We start from the raw sequence: 21,695 nt of genomic DNA on the forward strand, positions 1-21,695 counted from the left end.
ATATCCAACACAATGACTTTAATCAATTTACAGCATAGTTGGTTTCTTATACATATGCTAAGACTTTATTTTTTTACTAAGACTTTACTTGGCACAAATGTATGAAAACTCTTATCCCAACTTTTCTGCTTTTAAAACATCTCTAGTTAAAATGTATACATTTTTAAATGATATATATGGTTAATAAACTGAAGCTACATGAGTATCATACCATAGAGTTAATAAACAGCATCATAAATTGATAACACACTAGTCTGTTGAAACTAATATTGGCTCCAATTTTATAACTATGAAAAAGAATGCTTTTTTGCATTTGATCCTTACAGTAACTCCTTAACAGAATTTTCAGCTCCAAGGTAAGGTCAGTCGGTAATGTAACCATCTGTAATGCCAACTACTTTGTGAGAAAAAAAAAAAAAAAACTTCCCAGTCAGTTCAATATGGCAATAGATAGTGATTTAATAAAACAAATATTCGAAAGGCCATCATTTTAAATGCTGAACAAAGTGCCAGCTCATGCCTTGGGAAGAGGAGGAAGGTAGAGATTTAGGGCGGTGGGGGGGTGGGGGAGATGGGGGAGGTAGGAGGGAGCGTGTTCTGTACATATATGTGTGTGTGATAAATTGACGAAACAGTCTTCATTCTACATCAGTATTGTATATACTCCTAAGAAATTATTGCATTTTACTACGTGTGTGTTCACATTACACCATTTTCTCCTACAAACCGGTAATGTTGCCATGTATTTTTCTTCACTTTCTATGTCCAGATTTTCCTTGGATCGCCATACAGACCTTGACAGGATCTTTAACATACATTCTGGAAATGGATCCCTTTATACATCAAAGCCACTTGACCGTGAACTATCTCAATGGCACAATCTTACTGTTATAGCTGCTGAAATCAGTAAGATAAACTATATGTATATAATATTTAACATATATTGGGTTTTATTTCATATTAAAAATGATTTCTTCTCGGGGCACCTGGGTGGCTCAGTGGGTTAAAGCCTCTGCCTTCAGCTTGGGTCATGATCCCAGGTTCCTGGGATCAAGCCCCGCATCAGGCTCTCTACTCAGCGGGGAGCCTGCTTTCTCCTCTCTCTCTCTGTCTCTCTGCCAACTTGTGATCTCTGTCTGTCAAATAAATAAATAAAATCTTTAAAAATAATAATAATTTCTTCTCATTATACACATGAATTGTAATTTTAATCTAAGGTTTTAAAAGGCTTCAAACTAATACTACACTATATATTAACTAACTTGAATTTAAGTAAAATCTTGATAAAAAAAGAATAAAGCATTGATTTCAAGCAAAAAAAAAAAAGACTTCTCAACATCTATAATTCTTTTCAATAGTTGCCCTATATACTGAGGGATAGTTATAGGTAGACCAAATCAACATTTAATATTGACTAATAAAAATTATCTAGAATTGGACCTAAAGATATCCTCTTTTGGGGGGAAATACATGAATTAGATTTATTACATAGATGCTATAAATTAAAATGTATGCTAAATGCGGGTATGTACCATTTAACAAGCATGTAGGTAAGTATTATTTCTTCCTCTTTACAGATGAGCAAACAAGGTATTGGTAATAATAGCTAACATTAAGCACTCTATGCCAGGTATTATTCTAGGAATTTTATATTAATTTCTAGTAATATTCTTACTGACCTTTTTTCACAGAGAAGGAACTAAGGATCCAGAGGTTTTGGTACCTTGCCCAAAGTCACCATGCCAGAAGTAGTAAAACTGAGATTTAAAACTAATCCTTCTCTTTCCAGATCCAATACTTAATTCTACACCCAATTTACAGAATTTTATCCAAGTAATAACAGTCAGATCCAGGATTCAAAATCACATCTGTCTCTAATTGCAAAGGTTCTTGCCTATTCACAGGACTTGCCGCATAATTTGTGGGGGGCATTATAAAACAAAACGTCAGACGTCTTGCTCAAAAATGACCAAAACATTTAACATGGGAATAGCAGAGCCTTAAAATAAGCATGGGGCCCTTCTTAGAGTGAAGCCCTGTACAGCGACACATGCCTGTGCAGCCACTTTGTCCACTCAGGCAAACTTGTTCAGGTCTGCACTTCCTGTGCTGTGATTTACTGGAATGAAGCAACTCTTTATTTTAAAAAAGAAGCATTAATTAGGGACTGAATGATGGTGAAAAACTAAGCCTATAAATTCCAGACCTGAAATAGGAAGCTGAATTCGCAAACACGTATCAAGGTCAAGTTATTTGAAGACACCGTTCCAGGATTTGGAAGGCAGAGCAATGGGGCCAAATTGCCAAAAGTCTCAGAAAGATGGAACGAGGCTGGACTGATCATTAACAATGAATTCAAAGCTTCAGGATAAAATGGTAGATTTAGCTTTCTCCTTAAATCTGGCTCTGAAATACTGATTAATTCCACCATCGAAATGACCCAGTTTTTCCGTAGTGAGGTATAAACGGCTGTGTCTTTTAAGAGCGACTGAAGAATTTTTTTTTGTTTTTCTTTTAAGGAAAGCTTTTTTCTTTCTTTTCTTTCTTTTGTCTTTTTCCTTTTTTTTTTTTTTTCCCTATTATCTCTCTCCATATCACCGCAGTTAGATGTGTCCGACAGGGTCCAATCTGATCATTCTAGCATCATGGTCGTCTGTGCTCTCTGCTTGATTCAAGATCCCAATTCAAGCCTAATGAGTTAGGAATTGCATTTTCCATTTCAGATACTTTGAGAAATTTAGGTTCTAAAGCTAGTTGAAGTAATTACAATTCTGTAAAAAGCTAAGCCAATTACGTTCTTCTTTTTAAGAACTAAACCTATTTTTTGCCCTTAAGTGAAATCAATTTATGGAGTAACTGCTGGAAATGCCTACCTGCCAAGCCACAAGCAGTCAGAAGCCCATTATGCTGTTCTGGGCATTAAATGGATAAGGAAGAGAGGGACACGGCATATAGGAAATTGTTTTTACTAGATTTTAAGCACTGGGTTTGTGGTAAGTGTGCATTACACCAAGCCCTAAGTAAGGCAGAATGACTTTTAAATGTACTTCTTACCAGTGCATTTTCAAGCCCTGCCTCTAACACTTTAATTCTACCTTCCACAGCAGGTATCACATCATATGGCAAGCGCCACCTCAGGTGAATATTTTGTGCATTGCACCATGAAATAACTTCTCTTTTCCTTCTTCAAAAATATTTTTTAAATGCCATTTGGAGAATTAAGAATCTAAAATTAAGGTCACAATTGGATCGTAGAAATCCGTTGTAGAAACTAATGCGTTCCTCTCACCACATCTGAAAACTTGACTATAGTCATTGCAATACATTCTGAGAACAGTAGAGCAAAGTTTATGACCAAAGAACTCCATTATCTATACCTAGTTCCCTGAGAGTGGAAATTCTTGTGCTAAGCAAGTAGAAAAGATACACCTTTCTAAAGGCTGGGGTTTCTAGATAATGATTTAAGCTTTTGTTTTCTTGGATAGGGCAAAGACCGTGAATAGATCGGAATGCTTTCACGTTCTAAGGTCCTTTATTGCTGATACATTCTTGCTAGAGTAGAGTGTGCCTGCATGACTCTGAGAGAGAATTGGGTGGTAAATATTCCAGCTACCGTTCCCTATGATGCTTCATGGAATGCTTTATGTTTTTACTTGTACATAAGCTGCAATATCTACCAGTGAAAAGATTAGTGTGAGCACTGTTGTTTGAACAGGTGATTCTAAGCCTAATGTTTTACAAACACATTTATCCTTGTGGATTTAGCTTTTGATTTGAAGAGACTTTTTGGGTTATCTGTAAAGCTGGAGAATCTTCATTTTGTGTCAGGGAAAGGCCTGACAGTGCAGTTTTCAGATCTGATATTGTTCTGCCTCTCTTGACTTCTAGCAAGTGTTACATTGATGACAAGACAATCGAAAGAAAATATTTTGCTTGTGTTCACTAACTCTATTAGGTTGAAACACCACATGCTAGAAAATATGGAAGAATCATACCTTCCCACTTATACTCATAAAAACGCCATAGCTCTAGTAGGTTGTGGATTCATTTGTGGTGAACCCTTTGTAGGTGAACTCTGGTTATTTGCAAATGGTTTAGGACTAGGTGGGTTAGAAAAAGATAGGAATAGAATTTTTCTTCTTTTTTTTTTCTCCTTTCTCCACTGCTCCCCAAATGTATGAACTGTAGGGAAACTAGTTAACATCTTTTTTTATTGTGTGAGTACTTTGTGTGAACTGACGTAGCATAAACTCTCAAGCAATGTAAGAAGATGAAAGAGGTATCACAGTGATAATAAAGATGATTTTAATAGTTGACATATATTGAGTGTTTACCAAGGAACTAATATTTTGATAATAGCGTTTGATAGTTTTCATGCATTAATTGACTTCATTTTTCAAATAACTCCATAGATTAGAAGTTCTATTTTGATTTCTAATTGGGTAAATTGAGGCATTTGAGAGATGGAATAAATTGACCAAAGGCACACAATGAGTGAGTGGTGAATCTGGGAATTCAAGCAGCTCTGTTCTGCACCAGGGTCTGGACTCTCCAACCACCTGACGTGCTAAGAAGTAAACAAAAGGCACTTACATTAGCAAATGGGAAATCAAAACCTAAGAATGGAATGCACGTGGGTGATAAGACTGGAAAGGAGTGTCGCAGGATGCCTTTCAAAGGTTCTCTTGAAAAAAAGAAAGCAGATAAAGACACTTCACACGGATTTAGAATTCTGTCTGCCTTCCTTCATAAGGACTCAACCTTGTAAACGTCCCTGCTGAGTAATCATTTCTTCCACATTATTTTTAAAAGTGCTGACTTCATTATTTTACTAACATTATAATTACATGGAGAGAAAGGCAGAGAAATAAATTATTTTGCATGGTAATAACCTCCCTATCTGTACAAGACAATACTTTCTTACCCTTGTATATTGAAAACTCTATAGATAAAATTAGCAAGTCAGATACGTTTCACAAAGGTAAATAGTATGATCCCTGACCCATGTTAGTAGAGTCTGTTTAATAAGATTGCTATTGTCCCTCACTCATCTGTTATTCGATTTGTTTTGCTTTGCTTTTAGCAACTTACCTCCTTTCTTCTTTTCTGTTGATCTTCAGTTTGACTTTGCTGAAGTCCACACAGAAGCTGAACTGCATCCAAAGACTAAGCTTGGGATATCACAAGGCTGATAAATATAACCTGAATTTAAGATGTCAGAACACTCTCAGATACCAGTACTAGTGCCTAGAAAAGCCCATTTGTGGAGATAATACAATTCTGACTAATACGAGGGTGTTACCCAAGGTTAAACCAAATAGACATTCATATTTTAAAATTCCATTTACAAATCAAGACGATTTTTAATGCGTATTTTTATGTGAACACTTGGATGCTTTTGATTTCAATATTTGTAGCAAAAAAAAATCATGATTATTATACTATATGTCACTATTGAGCTAATTTTGTTATACAAAATTGAGCCTGGGTTACCGAAGTGGTACAGGTAACAATTAATGAAACATTCAAGTGCTTATATTTTCCTGTGAATTTCCACTGAACTCATAAAATTAGTAGCTATATATTAAAATTTCCAAAAGGGGAGTTCAGAGTAGCCATTGGACCACATTTTCATGATTAAAGTAGTCAGGAGGTTAAGTTGTAATATAACAACTCCCACTTAGGAGCTAATGAGCTTGGGCAAGTTAATAGTTTATTTAAAATTATTTCTTCATCCAAAAACTCAGCAAAGCTTAATATAATACGGCATGACAAATTTTAATAAATACTTGTTCTTATTTTACATATTTGGGGAGTAAAGCCACAAATACAAAATGAACTCAGTTACACTGGATTGTGCTTTTTAAAAGATTTTCCAAAATAATACTAGTTCTCTTGAGACCAATAATAACTGAATTTACGACTACTTAATTAGGCTCTGTAGTAATTTTCTTTATTGTATTTGCTTATTATGTTGGCAGAATGAACACAATGCTTATTTTTATGTGAGCACTTAATATCCACAAGATGCTTGTATAAATTAAACCTGGTGCACAAATGTGTCTTCCTAAACAAATTTTTCTTTTCCCTTCTCTAGACAATCCCAAAGAGATGACTCGCGTGGCTGTTTTTGTGAGAATTTTGGACGTTAACGACAATGCCCCACAATTTGCTGTGTTCTATGACACTTTTGTATGTGAAAATGCAAGACCAGGGCAGGTGAGCACCCATAAGACTAAAAGTTTTGGAAAATTTTAATGGCTTATTAAATGTTTTCCATTCCCAATCTTAAGAAGAATGAATAAACAGAAATAAAAATGCTCATATAAGTCCCAGTAATATTAAAAATTAAAAAAAGGCTGATATTTTAGGGTTCCAAATGACCCTATAGCTTGTTTCACATTTCTTTTGTGAAGTTCAAATGTATAAGTATAAAAGTATAAGATATCATTATTGCCACAACAATCAAGATGTAAGAAGAAATAACTTTCACTTTGTAAATTTTCTCAAACAAAACCAGGAAAAATAGCCCTCTGCTATTTTTCTACGTAAATATTGATAACCGCTAGAAGAGATGGGAGATGGAAGTTAGGAGAACACGGACAGATACATGGGATCAGCAAAATATTGCATCAGTATTCCAATGTATGCAAATGATTTCAAAACAGGGCTGCAGGATTCACTCCTTAAATGTATACTTGTACTTCATCATTATAGCAACACTTAGAGTGCTTAATGACTTAGTTTTCCTCCTTTAGAACATTCTATATCAGCTTTGTTTATAACTCTTTAAGTCTTTTTCTCAGTGGACTCATTTTGTTGTTTGAAAAGCTCCAGTGTATATGGCTGAAAAGAAATGTTCTTAATTGGTTTGAGTACTATCTTCACAGAAGGAAGCTGCATGTTATAAATAATAATTGGGAATCAAATGTGTTTTATTAAAGAAAGAGGAGCCATCACAAAACTACATTGTGTTTTGACATCATTTGATGCTCTCTATAAACATCAATGTCATTGTTACATTTTTATGCAAATTACGTTGTGGGATAACACGAAGTCTTCCTTCTGAAGATTCTAACAGGAATTCAATAGCCTGTCTATTGTTTGAAATGGTGAAATTGCTGCAATTGGATTCATTTTTTTTTTTATTTGAAAATGTTATGGAAATGTTTAATTTGGAATATTTAAATGACAAAGCTACTTCTGACCTACTTAGTAAGGAAACAGTGTTTGCCCTGAAAATACCATTCCAAATAGTCCTTTGCTTGGCAGGCTCAGCAGGATATAAGTTGAAGCCTTTTCTCTAAGAGATAAATTACCCACTTTACAACTGCCTCATGCATTGCTCCCTCTATGGTTATTCCATTTGATTTTCAAGAGATATCTTTTCAGAGCATTTGAGTCATTTAAAATACTGATTTCCAAATGTGTTCAAAATATACAAAATAAGGGATTGTGGTTTTTTTTCCCCTTATGCCTCTTTAAAAAATAAAAACTAAATCTGGTTCTGTAACTTTATAATTTGGGGATTTTAGAAACCAGTTGGCACATTGCAGGAAAATAATAAAATCAAAGACAATTTTAATTTGGGGCGCCTGGGTGGCTCAGTGGGTTAAAGCCTCTGCCTTCAGCTCAGGTCATGATCCTGGAGTCCTGGGATCGAGCCCCACATCGGGCTCTCTGCTCTGCGGGGAGCCTGCTTTCTCCTCTCTCTCTGCCTGCCTCTCTGCTTACTTGTGATCTCTGTCTGTCAAATAAATAAATAAAAATCTAAAAAAAAAAAAAAAAGACAATTTTAATTTAAAAAGTAGCCTATTTGGACAAACTTGATAAGAATAACATGATTAGTAATTTTTATCTAATTGGCTGAATGTGCTATAGCTTCCCATAGTAGTTATATTTAATAAGATCAGTTTGTTAAATGTCATTTTGGTCTCCTGGCTGATAAAAGGTTGCTTGAACTAAACCATTATGTACTCAGTGATGGAATTCTAGGTTGCAAGAGCCTAGCAGGCAAAACCAAGGGGGTTATTTGGAAAAGTCCTTCACGGAACCTTCCTTGAAATTTATGTTAACTCTGTCTCCCCTCCTTCTAGGGATGTTGTAGCTTGTTAGAACTCCCGGGTGTACTTTAGTTATTTATAGAGTATTTCAACCCACTCAATTCTCCTCTGAATTAAGTACTGTTTTATTAAAGTGGTACTTTGAAGGACGGCATAGGGAATGATTCCCTCTATTTGGTGTGTGGACAAAATAAGAAGACAGGTAAAGTTAGTTGCCATTCCCTCTTCCTTTTCTGCCTATTCTCTACTCTAAGGGTAGGAGACTTTCCCCTTTGGAAAAGATGCAACTTAAACCTGGTGTAAATTCACAGTCTCCTCTTCCACCTGAATAGGCTCCCTAACTCCCTGTCTTTTCCATCTCAAAAAGAGCATCTTGGAAAAGGAGAGGCGAGAAGACTAGCCATTTCAATTTTCTTTCATTTTCCCTCACGCACGTCTCACTCCTTCAGTCAATAAATTTTACTCCTTCAGTCAATATATTTTAATAATTTTCAATCTTTATGGGAAGGAATAGCATTTCAGTCTCCCAGGTTTTCCCGAGTCTTCCCAGGGAGGACTGCTGCTTACACTTACCCACAGATTGTATCTAAGCTCTAGGCCTTTGTCAGACCCCAAATATCCCATTACATATTTCCATGGAACAATGTTTAGTTACTTCCCTAACTGGTACTCTTTCCACTGAAAAAGCTAAAACATTAAAACTTAGTGACCAGTTTTCTTACTTAAATATCTTAAAATCCTGTCGTCATCCCACACTCCATTACGCTATGATCACTGAAAAAACCCTCAAGTTTATTTGAGATTATTTTAGAATAGCCTAGAAAAATGCAAACCAATTATATAACAGCTAAGGAGATTAAATATAAATGATTTATCTGTGTCTGTTCTTCATATGTTCAAAATGAATACTGGACATCACCAGCGTTTTTATTTTCCCCCCATAATTGTGGCATATTGGAAATGAGTCAAAATGAACTTGACTCCAGGAGGAATAACATTGCAAGTGTTTATATAGAAAGACCAGGTGGTTTTATCTCCTTCATGTTGCCAACTTCTGAATTCTATTTTAGCACATATTACATGTATATACATACACACATATGTACATATGCCTATGTATATGTTATACCCATGTATATATGGTACATATACTGAAACAAATAAACACATATATGCCAAAACAAAATGTATTTGATCCTTGACCAACTCAGGGGCTAGTTCCTTAATAACATTTAAGAAAATATATCAGTCGGGGCACCTGGGTGGCTCAGTGGGTTAAAGCCTCTGCCTTTGGCTCAGGTCATGACCCCAGGGTTCTGGGATAGAAAGCACATTGCATTGGGCTTTCTGCTCAGCGGGAAGCCTGCTTCCTGCTTTCTCTCTGCCTGCCTCTCTGCCTACTTGTGATCTCTCTGTCAAATAAATAAATAAAATCTTAAAAAAAATATATATCAGTGAATTTCTAATTTTGAAACCAACAATGCTATCATCTTTTATTCAAATAACATATTAATTAAGAATTTTTTTGTAAACCATTATAACTTCTTACAGATATATGTAAAGATATGGCCATTTTGTTCTCTGAAATGTATTATTTTGGTTTATAAATATAAACTGAAGTTATAATTTGTAATCACAGTTGAAAATGCACATTTATTATGAGATATTATATTTTTGTTTTTTTAAAAGACTGTTAGCTTTACTTTTAAATTTCTATTATTTTGTATCTATATATGTGCTAAATCATTAATCTCAATGATATATACAAACATAGAAATTTTATTAAGTCTACTACCTTACTTGATGTTGTTTCATTTATGTCATTTTCTCCCTTCAACTTATTCTTAAATCACTAAAAATAAAATCTTTTAGACTGCTTGACAAACAAGTCCATCAAGGATGATTTTGTAACTGAATTGAAACCTCTTAAAGGGTATTAGCTAATACTTTCTATACATTTTTCTCTTTAATTCCTTCACATATGTACCATTTTTGGTTTGTATTGGATAGGTAAACAATTAGCAATAAATCCTTGCTTTCTATTTAAACTTAAATTACCATTAAAACTTCATTAAATAAGTTATGTTACATTTTAAAATCTATTTTAAAATTACTTGGTTTAAACGATTTTTTGGGCTGCTTATTCCTAGATGATAAACATTTATCTTTGTTAGATCTAATTATATTTCTTGTATTATTTTGAAATCAGTGGCTAGGGTTGTAATTAAAATAGGGAGAAGCTAAAATTTATCACATTTTTATTTTTATAAGGTAATTTAAAAGAAAATTAATTGAGTATAGAAAGGTTAAAATAATTCCTTATTTTTTTACAATTATGTAATATTTTAAACTTGAAATCTCTTTTTACACCAACAAAACATCAGCAACAAATATTTTCATCAAGTATTGATATAATGTTAAATAAGTCAATGTGGTAAGGCATATTCTTTTCAGTTAAGCATAAATCTCACCATTTATATATGGTATACAAATTTAACAACTTCTGATGCTCTCTTGCAAAATTAAGATATGCAAAAAATTACATAAAATGTTGTTATACATATAAGTTAAGGACAAATTCTATATATATGCAAAAAAGTACATAGCCATATGGTACATATATATTTATATAATATTAATCATACATGTTCAAAGTGATCTAAGTGTTACATTTTATGCTTTGTTACCAGATAGCTCCTTATATTGTATCTTATCAAATAAATCAGAGATGATTATAAAATAATACATATATTGAATTAAAAATGTAATTTTATTGACAATACAAATAAAGTGAACCATTACTATTAAAGTAGATCATAATCTTTAAGTCTTTCCTTTAAAAAGTTTTGCATAATATTATCTATGAAATCTATACATTCTTTGAATAATTTTCACTTTTGATAAGGACAAAAGCCATAATCACAATAGTTTCCTAACTTTTTCCTCCATTAGATAAGCTTTTCCAGATCATTGTTTAAATACATATGTAATAACCTACTCATGTCAAATACTATATCTAAGTTAATAAGACTGCAAAGAATATAATTTTGCCATTTATTATTTTGAAGAAATGGATAATATTTAGGAGAAATTGAGAAGGAGGGAAAGAGAAATAGAGACAGAAAAAAGAGAGGGAGGGAGAGAGAGAGATAGAGACTTTGTTAAAGTCAATGTAATAATTAAAAAGATGGAATAAAATAAAGATTCATGCACAAGGAAGAAAATCAACTGCCTTTAAATTTAGACAAAAGTAAATGTTAAAAAATTACATATTGTAAAGCAGATTATAACCATAGATGTTTGATAAATATGCATTTTTCTCTTTTCTGCAGCTAATACAGACTATAAGCGCAGTAGACAAAGATGACCCTTTAGGTGGACAGAAATTTTTCTTCAGTTTAGCTGCTGTCAATCCAAACTTCACAGTACAGGATAATGAAGGTAAATTTTAGACCGTCATCATTATGATTTCAGGTGACATTAGCAAGACCTTTTCTCCAAAGTAACAATCACTTTATGTATTAATGTACTGATCTGTGTTACAAAACGTTGTTTTCATCAGACATTTAATGAGATATTAATTTCTTTCTTGACTGTGTTCATTCTCTTAAATTTCAAAACAATAAAGATGTGAAAGAAGGTTCAATATGAATACTATTCAAAAGTTTGAATCTTGAAAACATTAGAAAGGCTGGAAATAATCAGACACATGGGGTAGAGAAATGAATGATTCAGTGAGATCCTTGTGCAAATTTCAATGAGATTTAGTGGCAACATACTCACAAAACCAAAGAAGCATGGAATATGAGTGAGAAGAAGTATCCATATTAGTCTGTGAGGGGCTTAACTACAAAAGCAGTTGCAAAGGTAAGATACACTATTCTTCTGTGCAATATATAAATTTTATAATGTCTCTGTGATTAAAAATACTGTTTATATTTCTTATATTCCCCAGGACAAAAACATATTTTAGAGGAAAAAATATGAAAATGGTTACTATTTTTAAAAAGCTGAACAGCTTTATTCTTTGAAAAATATACATGGTAATTATTCTAGTCTAAACAAAAGTATATAGTTAGAGCCTGGTTCCCCTTAATAAATTTATGTTAAACTAATTATATCAGCTAATCTTTCTTTAAAAAGGCATACTTATCTTATATGGGGGTAGATATAGTTATTCTTAAAATACATTTAATAACCTCATTGGCATATTTATAATACCTCTGTAACAATATATATCCACTGGCAGAACCAGACTGCACTATCACCTCTCGGTGGCTTTCAGAATGTCAGAAAGAAGTGTAAGATAATGGATAGTTTTACATTAATCCAATTATTGTTTGAGGTGTTTGATATGGCAGGAACTACACGATTCAGTTGAAAAGAGGGCATCCACTGGTAACATCTGTTTAATAAATCGTAGTTTTTGAAATGTCTCTTTTCCATCTGAACATCTTTTCCATCTCAACATCTGATGTTCATCTAAAATAATTGCAATGTGAAAAATTGTCATAGAGTTGGCAGATAAGGTACAAGATGTCCAGTTCCATTTGAATATCAGCAAAACAGCACCCATCATTTTATTTGCTCAATCTGGCTTCCTAAATATAGAACTTAGATTAGACATCCCTGGTACTGATTTGACAATATTATATCTCTTTCTAAGTGAATTTTAATTTGTTTTATGTTTCTGTTAAACTGAGTCATGGATCCCAACAAGCCATCTCTCAATTTTAAAAAGTAATAGAGACTTGAAATAGTGTTACCTTATCACAGCATCTCACAGTTAATAGGTAAGCACCTTAAGACGAATCTTAATTTATTTTTAACAAGTAGGGCCATCTTTCTATATTCAGAAGACTTCCTGATCTTATATAAGTTATTCAAAACAAGAATCGAAGCCATATGAGTATGTATTTGAACATGTCATTATATAGAGTACCACTAAAGTCAGATGGAATGAACTCACTATTGCATAACTCACTATTCCAAAGTGCATAAACTCACTGTTTTGTTTTTTTTTTTATTAAACCAAACTGATGGTTATCAGAGGGGAGGTGGGCAAGTGAATAGGTCCAGTAGGTGATGGGGATTAAGGAGTGCATTTTGAAAGAAATTCCAATGATACAGACATCACCTTATTGCTCTTCTTAAGAAAATGCCCTTGTATTTGTCTAAATGTTCATATTAGAAAACTTTAATTTTATGTTATCATTTTTAAAAATTAATTCCCTGTTTCTGTGATACCAGACTTGGAGCTTTTGATTCTTAAAATTCCCATTCCTTAACTTATAGGTCAAAAGCATAACTGTATGATGACTTTCTGAATGTTTAATAAAATGATTTGAATAGGATGGTTAGTTTAGGGTAAAACTTGATTTTATTCTTCAATGTATTAAAAGTATTGTAGGCAAAAATAAGATTTAGAACCTTTTGAAAAGTTAACAAAGAATAAGACAAGAAGATCCTAAATATACCGATATGCCAACATCTGTTGTTTCTTCTGTTGTTGATTTTAGTCATTCTGACAGGTGTGAGGTGATGTCTCATTATAGTTTTGATTTGTATTTTCCTGATGATCAGTGATATTGAGCACTTTTCATGTCTCTGTTGGCCATCTGTATGTTTTCTTTGGGAATATCTATTCATATCTTCTGCCCACTTTTTAATTGGTTTAGTTGGGTTTTTTTTTGTTTTTATTTTTGTTTTGGGGAGTTGTTTCTTGGCTGTTGAGTTTTATAAATTCCTTATATATTTTAGATACTAACCATTTATCAGATATGTCATTTGCAAATATGTTGTCTCATTCCTTAGAAAGCTTTTTAGTTTTGTTGACTGTTTCTTTTCACTGTGTAGATGCTTTTAATTTTGACGAATTCCCAATAGTTTATCTTTGGTTTTGTTTCCCTGGCCTCCAGAGAAATATCTAGAAAGAAGGTGCTATGGCCAAGTCAAAGAGGTTACTGCCTGTGTTCTCCTCTAGGATTTTTATGGTTTCAGGTCTAACTAACATTTAAGTCATTTAGGTCTTTAGTCCATTTAGAATTTATTTTGGTGCTTGACATTTAAAAAAAAAAATTGTTCACTTCTATTCTTTTGCATGTCGTTGTCCGGTTTTTCCAACACAATTTGTTGAAGAGACTGTCTTCTCCTCCTTGGATATTCTTTACTACTTTGTTACACATTAGTTGACCATATAGTTATGGTTTCATTTCTGGGTTTTCTATTCTGTTCTGTTGATCAATGTGTCTGTTTTTACGCCAGTACTGTTTGGATCACTATAGCTTTGTAATAGAAGCTGAAGTCTGGAAGTATGATGTATCCAGCTTTGCTTTGCCTTTTCAAGTTTGCTTTAGCTATTCGGGGTTCCATACAGATTTTAGAATTGTTTTTTCTAGTTGTGGAAAAATGGTGGGGATTGTATTAAATGTGCAGGCTGTTTGGGTAGTATAGACATTTTAACAGTATTTGTCCTTCCAATCCATGAGCACGGAATGTCTTTCCACTTCCTTGTGTCATCTTCAGTTTCTTTCATCAGTGTTTTATACTTTTCAGAGTACAGATCTTTCATCCTTTGGTTAGGTTTATTCCTACATATCTTTTGGTTTTTGAGAATTGATTCCTTAATTTAATTTTCATTATCGATATATAGAAATGCAACAGATTTCTCTACATTGATTTTGTATCCTGCAACTTCACTAAATCCCATTATCAGTTCTAGTGTTTTTTAGTGGAGTCTTTAGGTTTCCTTATGGAGTATCATGCCATCTGGAAACAGTAGAAACTTTACTTCTTCCTTGCTGATTCTGATGTCTTTTATTTCTTTTGGTTGTCTGATTGCTGAGGCTTGGACTTCCAGTATTTTGTTAAATAACAGTGGTGAGAAGTGATATCCCTTCTTATTCTTGACCTTGGAGAAAAAGATTTCAGTTTTTCCCCATTGAGGAGGATATTAGTTGTGGGTTTTTCATGTATGGCCTTCATGATATTGAGACATGGTCCCTCTAAACCTACTTTGTTGAGGGTTGTTAACATGAATGAGTGTTGACAAGGATGTGGAGAAAGGATAACCCTCTTGCACTGTTGGTGGGAATGCAAACTTCTGCACCCACCCTGGAAAACAGTATGGAGGTTCTCAGAAAGTTAAAAATAGAAGCACCCTGTGATATAGTCATTGCACTACTAGTTACTTACCCAAAGAACACAAAAGTACTAATTCAAGGGATATATGCACCTCAATGTTTATAGCGGCATTATCTACAATAGCCAAATTATGGGAACAGTCCTAGTGTCCATCAACTGATGAATGGATAAAGAGGAAGTGCCATATATATACATATATATATATTGCTTAGCCACCAAAAAAGAATGAAATCTTGGTCATTTGATATGACATGGGGAGAGCTTCAGAGTATTATGCTAAGCTAAATAGGTCAGTCAGAGAAAGACAAATACCGTATGATTTCACTCAGTTGTGGAATTAAGAAAAAAAAACAACACAAAGGTATAAAGGGAAAAAGAGGGGCAAACCAAGAAATAAACACTTAACTGTTGAGAACAAACTGATGGTTATCAGAGGGGAGGTGGGTGAGTGAACAGGTCCAGTAGGTGATGGGGATTAAGGAATGCACTTATGATGAGTACCGGGTGTTGTGTAGAAGTGATAAATTACTAAATTCTACACCTGAAATTAATATTACATTGTATGCTAACTAAAATATAATTAAAAACTTAAAAAAAGAAAATGGGAAAAAATATACCCATATGCATATAAATATTTATTTTAGTGTAGGTTTGAGAACGGAAGAATTATACCCTAATACTTTTTGGAAGATAAGTCAAATTTCAAAATGCCAGGATTAAATTTATTTTTTAAATTTGCTTATGTACGTCTTATATTTTGGTAATTTTCTTTCCTAGCCTTTATAGTTAACTGATGTAGTAGAAATGACTTCTTACTAATAATTTAGGAAATTATTGTTTTATGTTCAACAACTCTACCTGCAAGAAATTTTCATCTTTTTTCCCCATCATATTTGATTTAGCAACTGGCTGACTCACTCCTTTCCCTACATTAGCATTTTGCGCAGGCTTATCGGGTTGGCTAAAGAAGACTAAGTGCATTGGACAAACAGAATATCTACATACTGATTTTTTTTAAAATATTGATTATAGGGGTTAGGTGAAATCTTCTTTGTTAAAAGCACAACCTCAAAAAAAAAAAGTAAAAGCACAACCGCCATTGAAGGATACTGGATGTTATCAGATAAAGAAAATATCTGTAGCAATATACTAGTTAGTAGGATGCTTGGGTTTTTTAAATCCTTACATCTGCCTGTGCATTTATCAAGTAGTCCGCATCAGTGGCCAGATGGGTTATAGATTGTATTCGTTTTAATGAGTAGAAATCAAAAGTTCAGAAACATTAAATAACTTTCTGGGTCACCTGGGTGTCTTGGTTGAGTGTCCCACTCTTGATTTAGGTTCAGGTCAGGATCCCAGGGTCATGGGATCGGGCCCTGCAGCAGGTCTGTGCTCAGTGTGGAGTCTGCCTGGGATTCTGTCTCTCGCTTTCCCTGTGCCCCTTCCCCTGTTCACACTCTCTCTTTCTCTCTCTCTGAAATAAATAAATACATAAGAAATAAATAAATAAAATACATAAATAAATAATAAAATCTTAAAAAGAAATAAAAAACCAAACTTGTTCACCATTGTTCATATATTGTGACTCTTGAAGGATTTCGAGCGTGTCATTGATTTTAAAAGCGCAACTATCCGTAAAATATCCTCGTTCATATTTTTCTTCATGTGTATTGGGTTAATGTGTGTATTCTGTGTGTATGTGTGTATGTATAAACATATATGCATACATAAATAGAAAACATTCACTATGATTTTTTTTCTGGGTATGCTTATTGGTGTTTTCTGAAAACTCTGAAAAACAGTATGCCCTTATCCTTGTTATCCTGATAAAATGTTCACTTATAAAAACTCACCATCTTAAAAGCATTATCTGCCAAAAACTTGGAAATCAAATAAATAGTCATAGTCTGAGACTCCTCAAATTACCTAATTTATCTTATCTGTATTTTAAAATGTTGCATTGTAGGCATGTTACAGGAAAACCGATCTTCATTTTATATTTTACATAAACATCTCTTTACTTGTCTATCAACCCACGGGGATCAGCATGAGAGAAATTGACGATCCCAAGCCATCTGTAATATGTTAAAATTTATTGTAGATAATACCGCCAGAATCTTAACCAGAAAAAATGGATTCAATAGACACGAAATAAGTACGTATCTCTTGCCTGTGGTGATCTCGGACAACGATTACCCGATTCAGAGCAGCACAGGCACGCTGACCATCCGCGTGTGCGCCTGTGACAGCCAAGGCAACATGCAGTCCTGCAGCGCCGAAGCCTTGCTCCTCCCCGCTGGCCTGAGCACCGGCGCCCTCATCGCCATTCTACTCTGCATCATTATTCTGCTGGGTAAGCGACCTCATAGAAAACGTGATTATTTCCTGGACTGTTGGCGTTAGTGTATTTGTGGATAAGAGATTCTGTGATGAAAATAACTCCTCCCCCATTAACTCCATCATCTAAGATAGACCTACATTAATGATGGGATGTTGTTTATATTAAAATAGTTTATCTGATCAGATATTTATTGCCTTTCTTAAATCACGAGACTGAAAATTAGAGCTATCTGAAAGATTTTTCAAGGTTACACAATTTCTGAGGGGCTCAACGAAGGCCAGGTACTTTGCTGTCCATTGTAGCGAGTTTTTCAGGAAATGTAAAGTTTATTCCCAGCTTTTTACTTGTACGATGGATGGATGGAACTTTTCCACTGAAATCATATTAAAATGGCCCTTTACATGGTTCACCTTTCCCTGAAACAATAATACTTGATTTTATAACCTGGAGCAAATTGCTTTTTAACTGCTTTTGAATGAAAAATCAGATTAAGTTTATTCTTCAGTTGCATTATCTTAAAACTATTGTGTATATTCCTGTGACCCTAATCAAAAAACATCGTATCTGACATTTTAAGAAGCAGTAAAATGAACTTGGGTTTTGGAGCCAATCTTAGTAAGATTCATTAACCTCATTATTAGAACATTTTTTACTGGGTAAGATCGTTTGGCTGACAATAAACCATCTAAGGTTTAAAATCTTTACATTATGAGTTTATGTGTGTGCATGAATATATGAATTTAAGCAAATTTTTCTGAAAGACTTGAAGAATAAATGTATTTTTTTCTGTCTTAGTGGTGGCCTATTTATTTTTAACCACTTTGAAGGTCAAGAATACTTACTAGTTGGTTAAAACCTTATTATTATTAATTTTTTTTTTTTGCATTAAAAATTTCCCTTGTTTGCCCTTTCACAGAAGCTTGAAGGCAGGTAGTCTGACTGTCCTGTGTTAATAAAAAAGAAAAGATTTAAGAGCCCTCCCTATACTAATGTAATTCTCTTAGTTCAGTCCGCTCTAACCATACCATAGACTGGATGGTTTTAACTACAGAAATGTATTTCTCACCATTTTGGAGGCTGGAAAGTCCAAAATCAAGGCACTGGCAGATTCCAGATTTGGTGGGGGCGTACTTCCTGGTTTCGTGGTGGCTGTCTATGCTGTATCCCCATAGGATAGACAGCAGTCTTCTCTCTTGTTTCTTTTCATAAAACCACCTAATCCAATTCATGACAGCTCCATGCTTTGACTTAATTATCCCCTAAGCACCTCACCACTTCCAAATACCATCACTTTGGGGATTTGGGCTTTAACATGAATTTTGAAAGGATACATTCAGTTCATAATAATCATAAATCCCATATCTGTTAAATGTTTCTTCTAAAGAAGCTAAATAAATATAGCTATTTTATCATACATATACCTGTAAAATACTTTCCCCTCTTTTCTTATTTAATTGGATTCAGATCTGTTTCCTTGAAAATTATTCTTTTCAAGGATCGTGTCCATAATGTTTGGAAATAGTGAATGAGAGTGGGAAACTAATACAGACAGAGAGACTTTAACATTCTCCTATCTTTTATGCTATTATCATCATGATTAGTAAAATCATTATGTTGCTATTAGTGATAACTTCTTAGGTATCAGTAGTAAGGAAATGCCATTCTTCTGTTTTTTTAAAGATTTTATTTATTCATTTGAAAGACAGAGATCACAAGTAGGCAGAGAGGCAGGCAGAGAGAGAGAGGAGGAACAGGCTCCCCGCTGAACAGAGAGCCTGATGGGGGGCTCAATCCCAGGGCTCAATCAGATCATGACCTGCGCGGAAGGCAGAGGTTTACCCACTGAGCCACCCAGGCATCCAGGAGATGCCCTTTCTGAATAATATACATTTCTATTTGTAGATCTCCTGTTGTTTGATATATATCTAGCTATATCTACATGCTTTCTACAGGTAATTCAATGTAGAAATTGAAATTTACTCTTTGCTATCACATGACTGGATAACTTTCTTTTTGGTCTCATCTGTGATATATATTTCTATGTCATACCCCAGAGATGGCTAAACCGGTGCTGTAAATCCATCAGCAAAGCTATTTAACCAAAACCAACACTATTTTGTGAAGCATGTTGCCTTTTTAATATTGTACAGGGATGTGCAAAATATGAGCATATTTTCGTCCTCCTTAATTGTTTTACTTGAAGCGGAATTCAATTTGTGTCTATTTTTTATGTAACACCTTATGTCACTATTCAATGCAAAGTATAAATAATGTCTGTACAATAAGGAACTCACTTCAAGCAGTTCTTAGAAAAATAGACAAAATATCTCACAGCCTTTGAGAAATATCCCAGATGGCTTTAAAAATGCATTAAAAACACGGCTTGCTACCCCACCCATCCTGGCTAAGTCTTCAGCTGCCTCTGTCCCCCCGCCGCCACCCCCGCTCCAGAACCGATGGAAGTACAACATTAAGCTGAAATCCTAGCCTGACCCGGACAACCTCAATCCCTTCAATTCCTCCCCAGTCCTTCCGCGTGTTATTTATGGAGTGTTGTAGACGGCCCGCTAATGAATCTCCTTTTCTTTCTTTTTTTTTTTTTTTTCAAGTTATAGTAGTCCTGTTTGCAGCCCTGAAAAGACAGCGGAAAAAGGAGCCTCTGATCCTGTCTAAAGAAGACATCAGAGACAACATCGTGAGCTATAACGACGAAGGTGGCGGAGAGGAGGACACGCAGGCCTTTGATATCGGCACCCTGCGGAACCCCGCGGCCATCGAGGAGAAGAAGCTCCGGCGAGATATCATTCCGGAAACTTTATTTATCCCTCGGAGGACTCCCACAGCGCCGGATAACACGGACGTCCGGGATTTCATTAACGAAAGGCTCAAAGAGCACGACCTCGACCCCACGGCGCCCCCCTACGACTCGCTCGCAACCTACGCCTACGAAGGAAACGATTCGGTGGCAGAGTCTCTGAGCTCCCTAGAATCAGGTACTACGGACGGAGACCAAAACTACGATTACCTCCGAGAGTGGGGCCCTCGGTTTAATAAGCTGGCGGAGATGTACGGTGGCGGGGAAAGTGACAAAGACTCGTAACCGAGGATACGCATCATCTATTCTGTTCAAGCAAGAGGAAGTAACTGGACGGACGCCGTCTCCACTACACAATATTTGATATTCAGGAGAATTTTCCTGCCACGCAGCACAATTTTTTCCCATTTCCTTTTTAATTTGTTCATTAATTACATTAATTTTTTTTTTCCTGTAGGATGTCTCACGGAATATATACGAAATTTTATTTAATCACTTCCAAGAGCCAAAGCTATGGAAATTCAGTGTTGTCCATCTTAGAAATAAAAGGTAATTTCAGAAACACGAACAGGATAGTTCTCCCTTAAGCAACCTCACAAACAAGCCGCTTCTGTTAGATACACGTCCTGCCCTTGCCAATGAAGCTTTTAAAAAGGTGAAGAAAAAATTTAAGGTATATCCTGTTCTGTACATTAAATTAAAAAGAAAAAAAAATGTACATGTGGTGTTAGTAGGTGTGATTTGCAACCTGGTATACAAACGTTTGTGCAATTTCATTTCATCAAATTCTATCTGCTAATGTTTTATATTTATATTTTTGTATTTATTTTTAAAAAAAATAAACAAGTTTTTACAACTACCTTGACTCCAGCTTCATTTTTTTTCCCTAGGAAGAAAAAAAAAATTTTTTTTAATTTATTTATTTGTCAGAGAGAGAAGGAGAAAGACAGCATGAACAGGGGGAAGAGCACAGAGGGGGAAGCAAATTCCTCAGTGAACAAGGAACCTGATGTGGGACTCGATCCCAGGACCCTGGGATCATGACCTAAGCCAAAGGCAGATGATTAACTGACTGAGCCACCCAGCTATCCCATCCCTAGCAAGAAAACTTTTCTTTGTGGACTCACTATCTTGGTACAAAATGACAATGAATGCAGGTGAGGACACCAAATCATTATAATTACTATGGAGACCTCTAGCCAAATTAACAAAATCGAGGTAGAATTATTTCTCCAGTGAATTTTTGTTATGTTTTGACTTGTGAAATAATTGTCATATTAAAAGAAATAGTTATATATAGACCACTTAAAATTTATCCTGTAAGCCAATTTAA

General features: G+C 34.6%; 1 protein-coding gene across 1 annotated transcript in view; it reads left to right on the forward strand.

The window, feature by feature from the left end:
• CDH10 (cadherin 10) overlaps positions 1-21,154 on the forward strand; it is a 174,453-nt gene extending 153,299 nt beyond the window's left edge. The window contains exons 8-12 of the mRNA XM_045998781.1: positions 770-906; positions 6,098-6,219; positions 11,396-11,504; positions 17,308-17,559; positions 20,157-21,154. Of these exons, the coding sequence (XP_045854737.1) occupies positions 770-906; positions 6,098-6,219; positions 11,396-11,504; positions 17,308-17,559; positions 20,157-20,647 (1,111 nt within the window). The 3' untranslated portion in view covers positions 20,648-21,154. The remainder of the gene's footprint in view (positions 1-769; positions 907-6,097; positions 6,220-11,395; positions 11,505-17,307; positions 17,560-20,156) is intronic.
• Positions 21,155-21,695: the final 541 nt, after the last annotated feature.

The sequence above is a fragment of the Meles meles genome, chromosome 3, assembly GCF_922984935.1.
Source record: "Meles meles chromosome 3, mMelMel3.1 paternal haplotype, whole genome shotgun sequence".
In the NCBI taxonomy this organism is placed as follows: Eukaryota; Metazoa; Chordata; class Mammalia; order Carnivora; family Mustelidae; genus Meles; species Meles meles.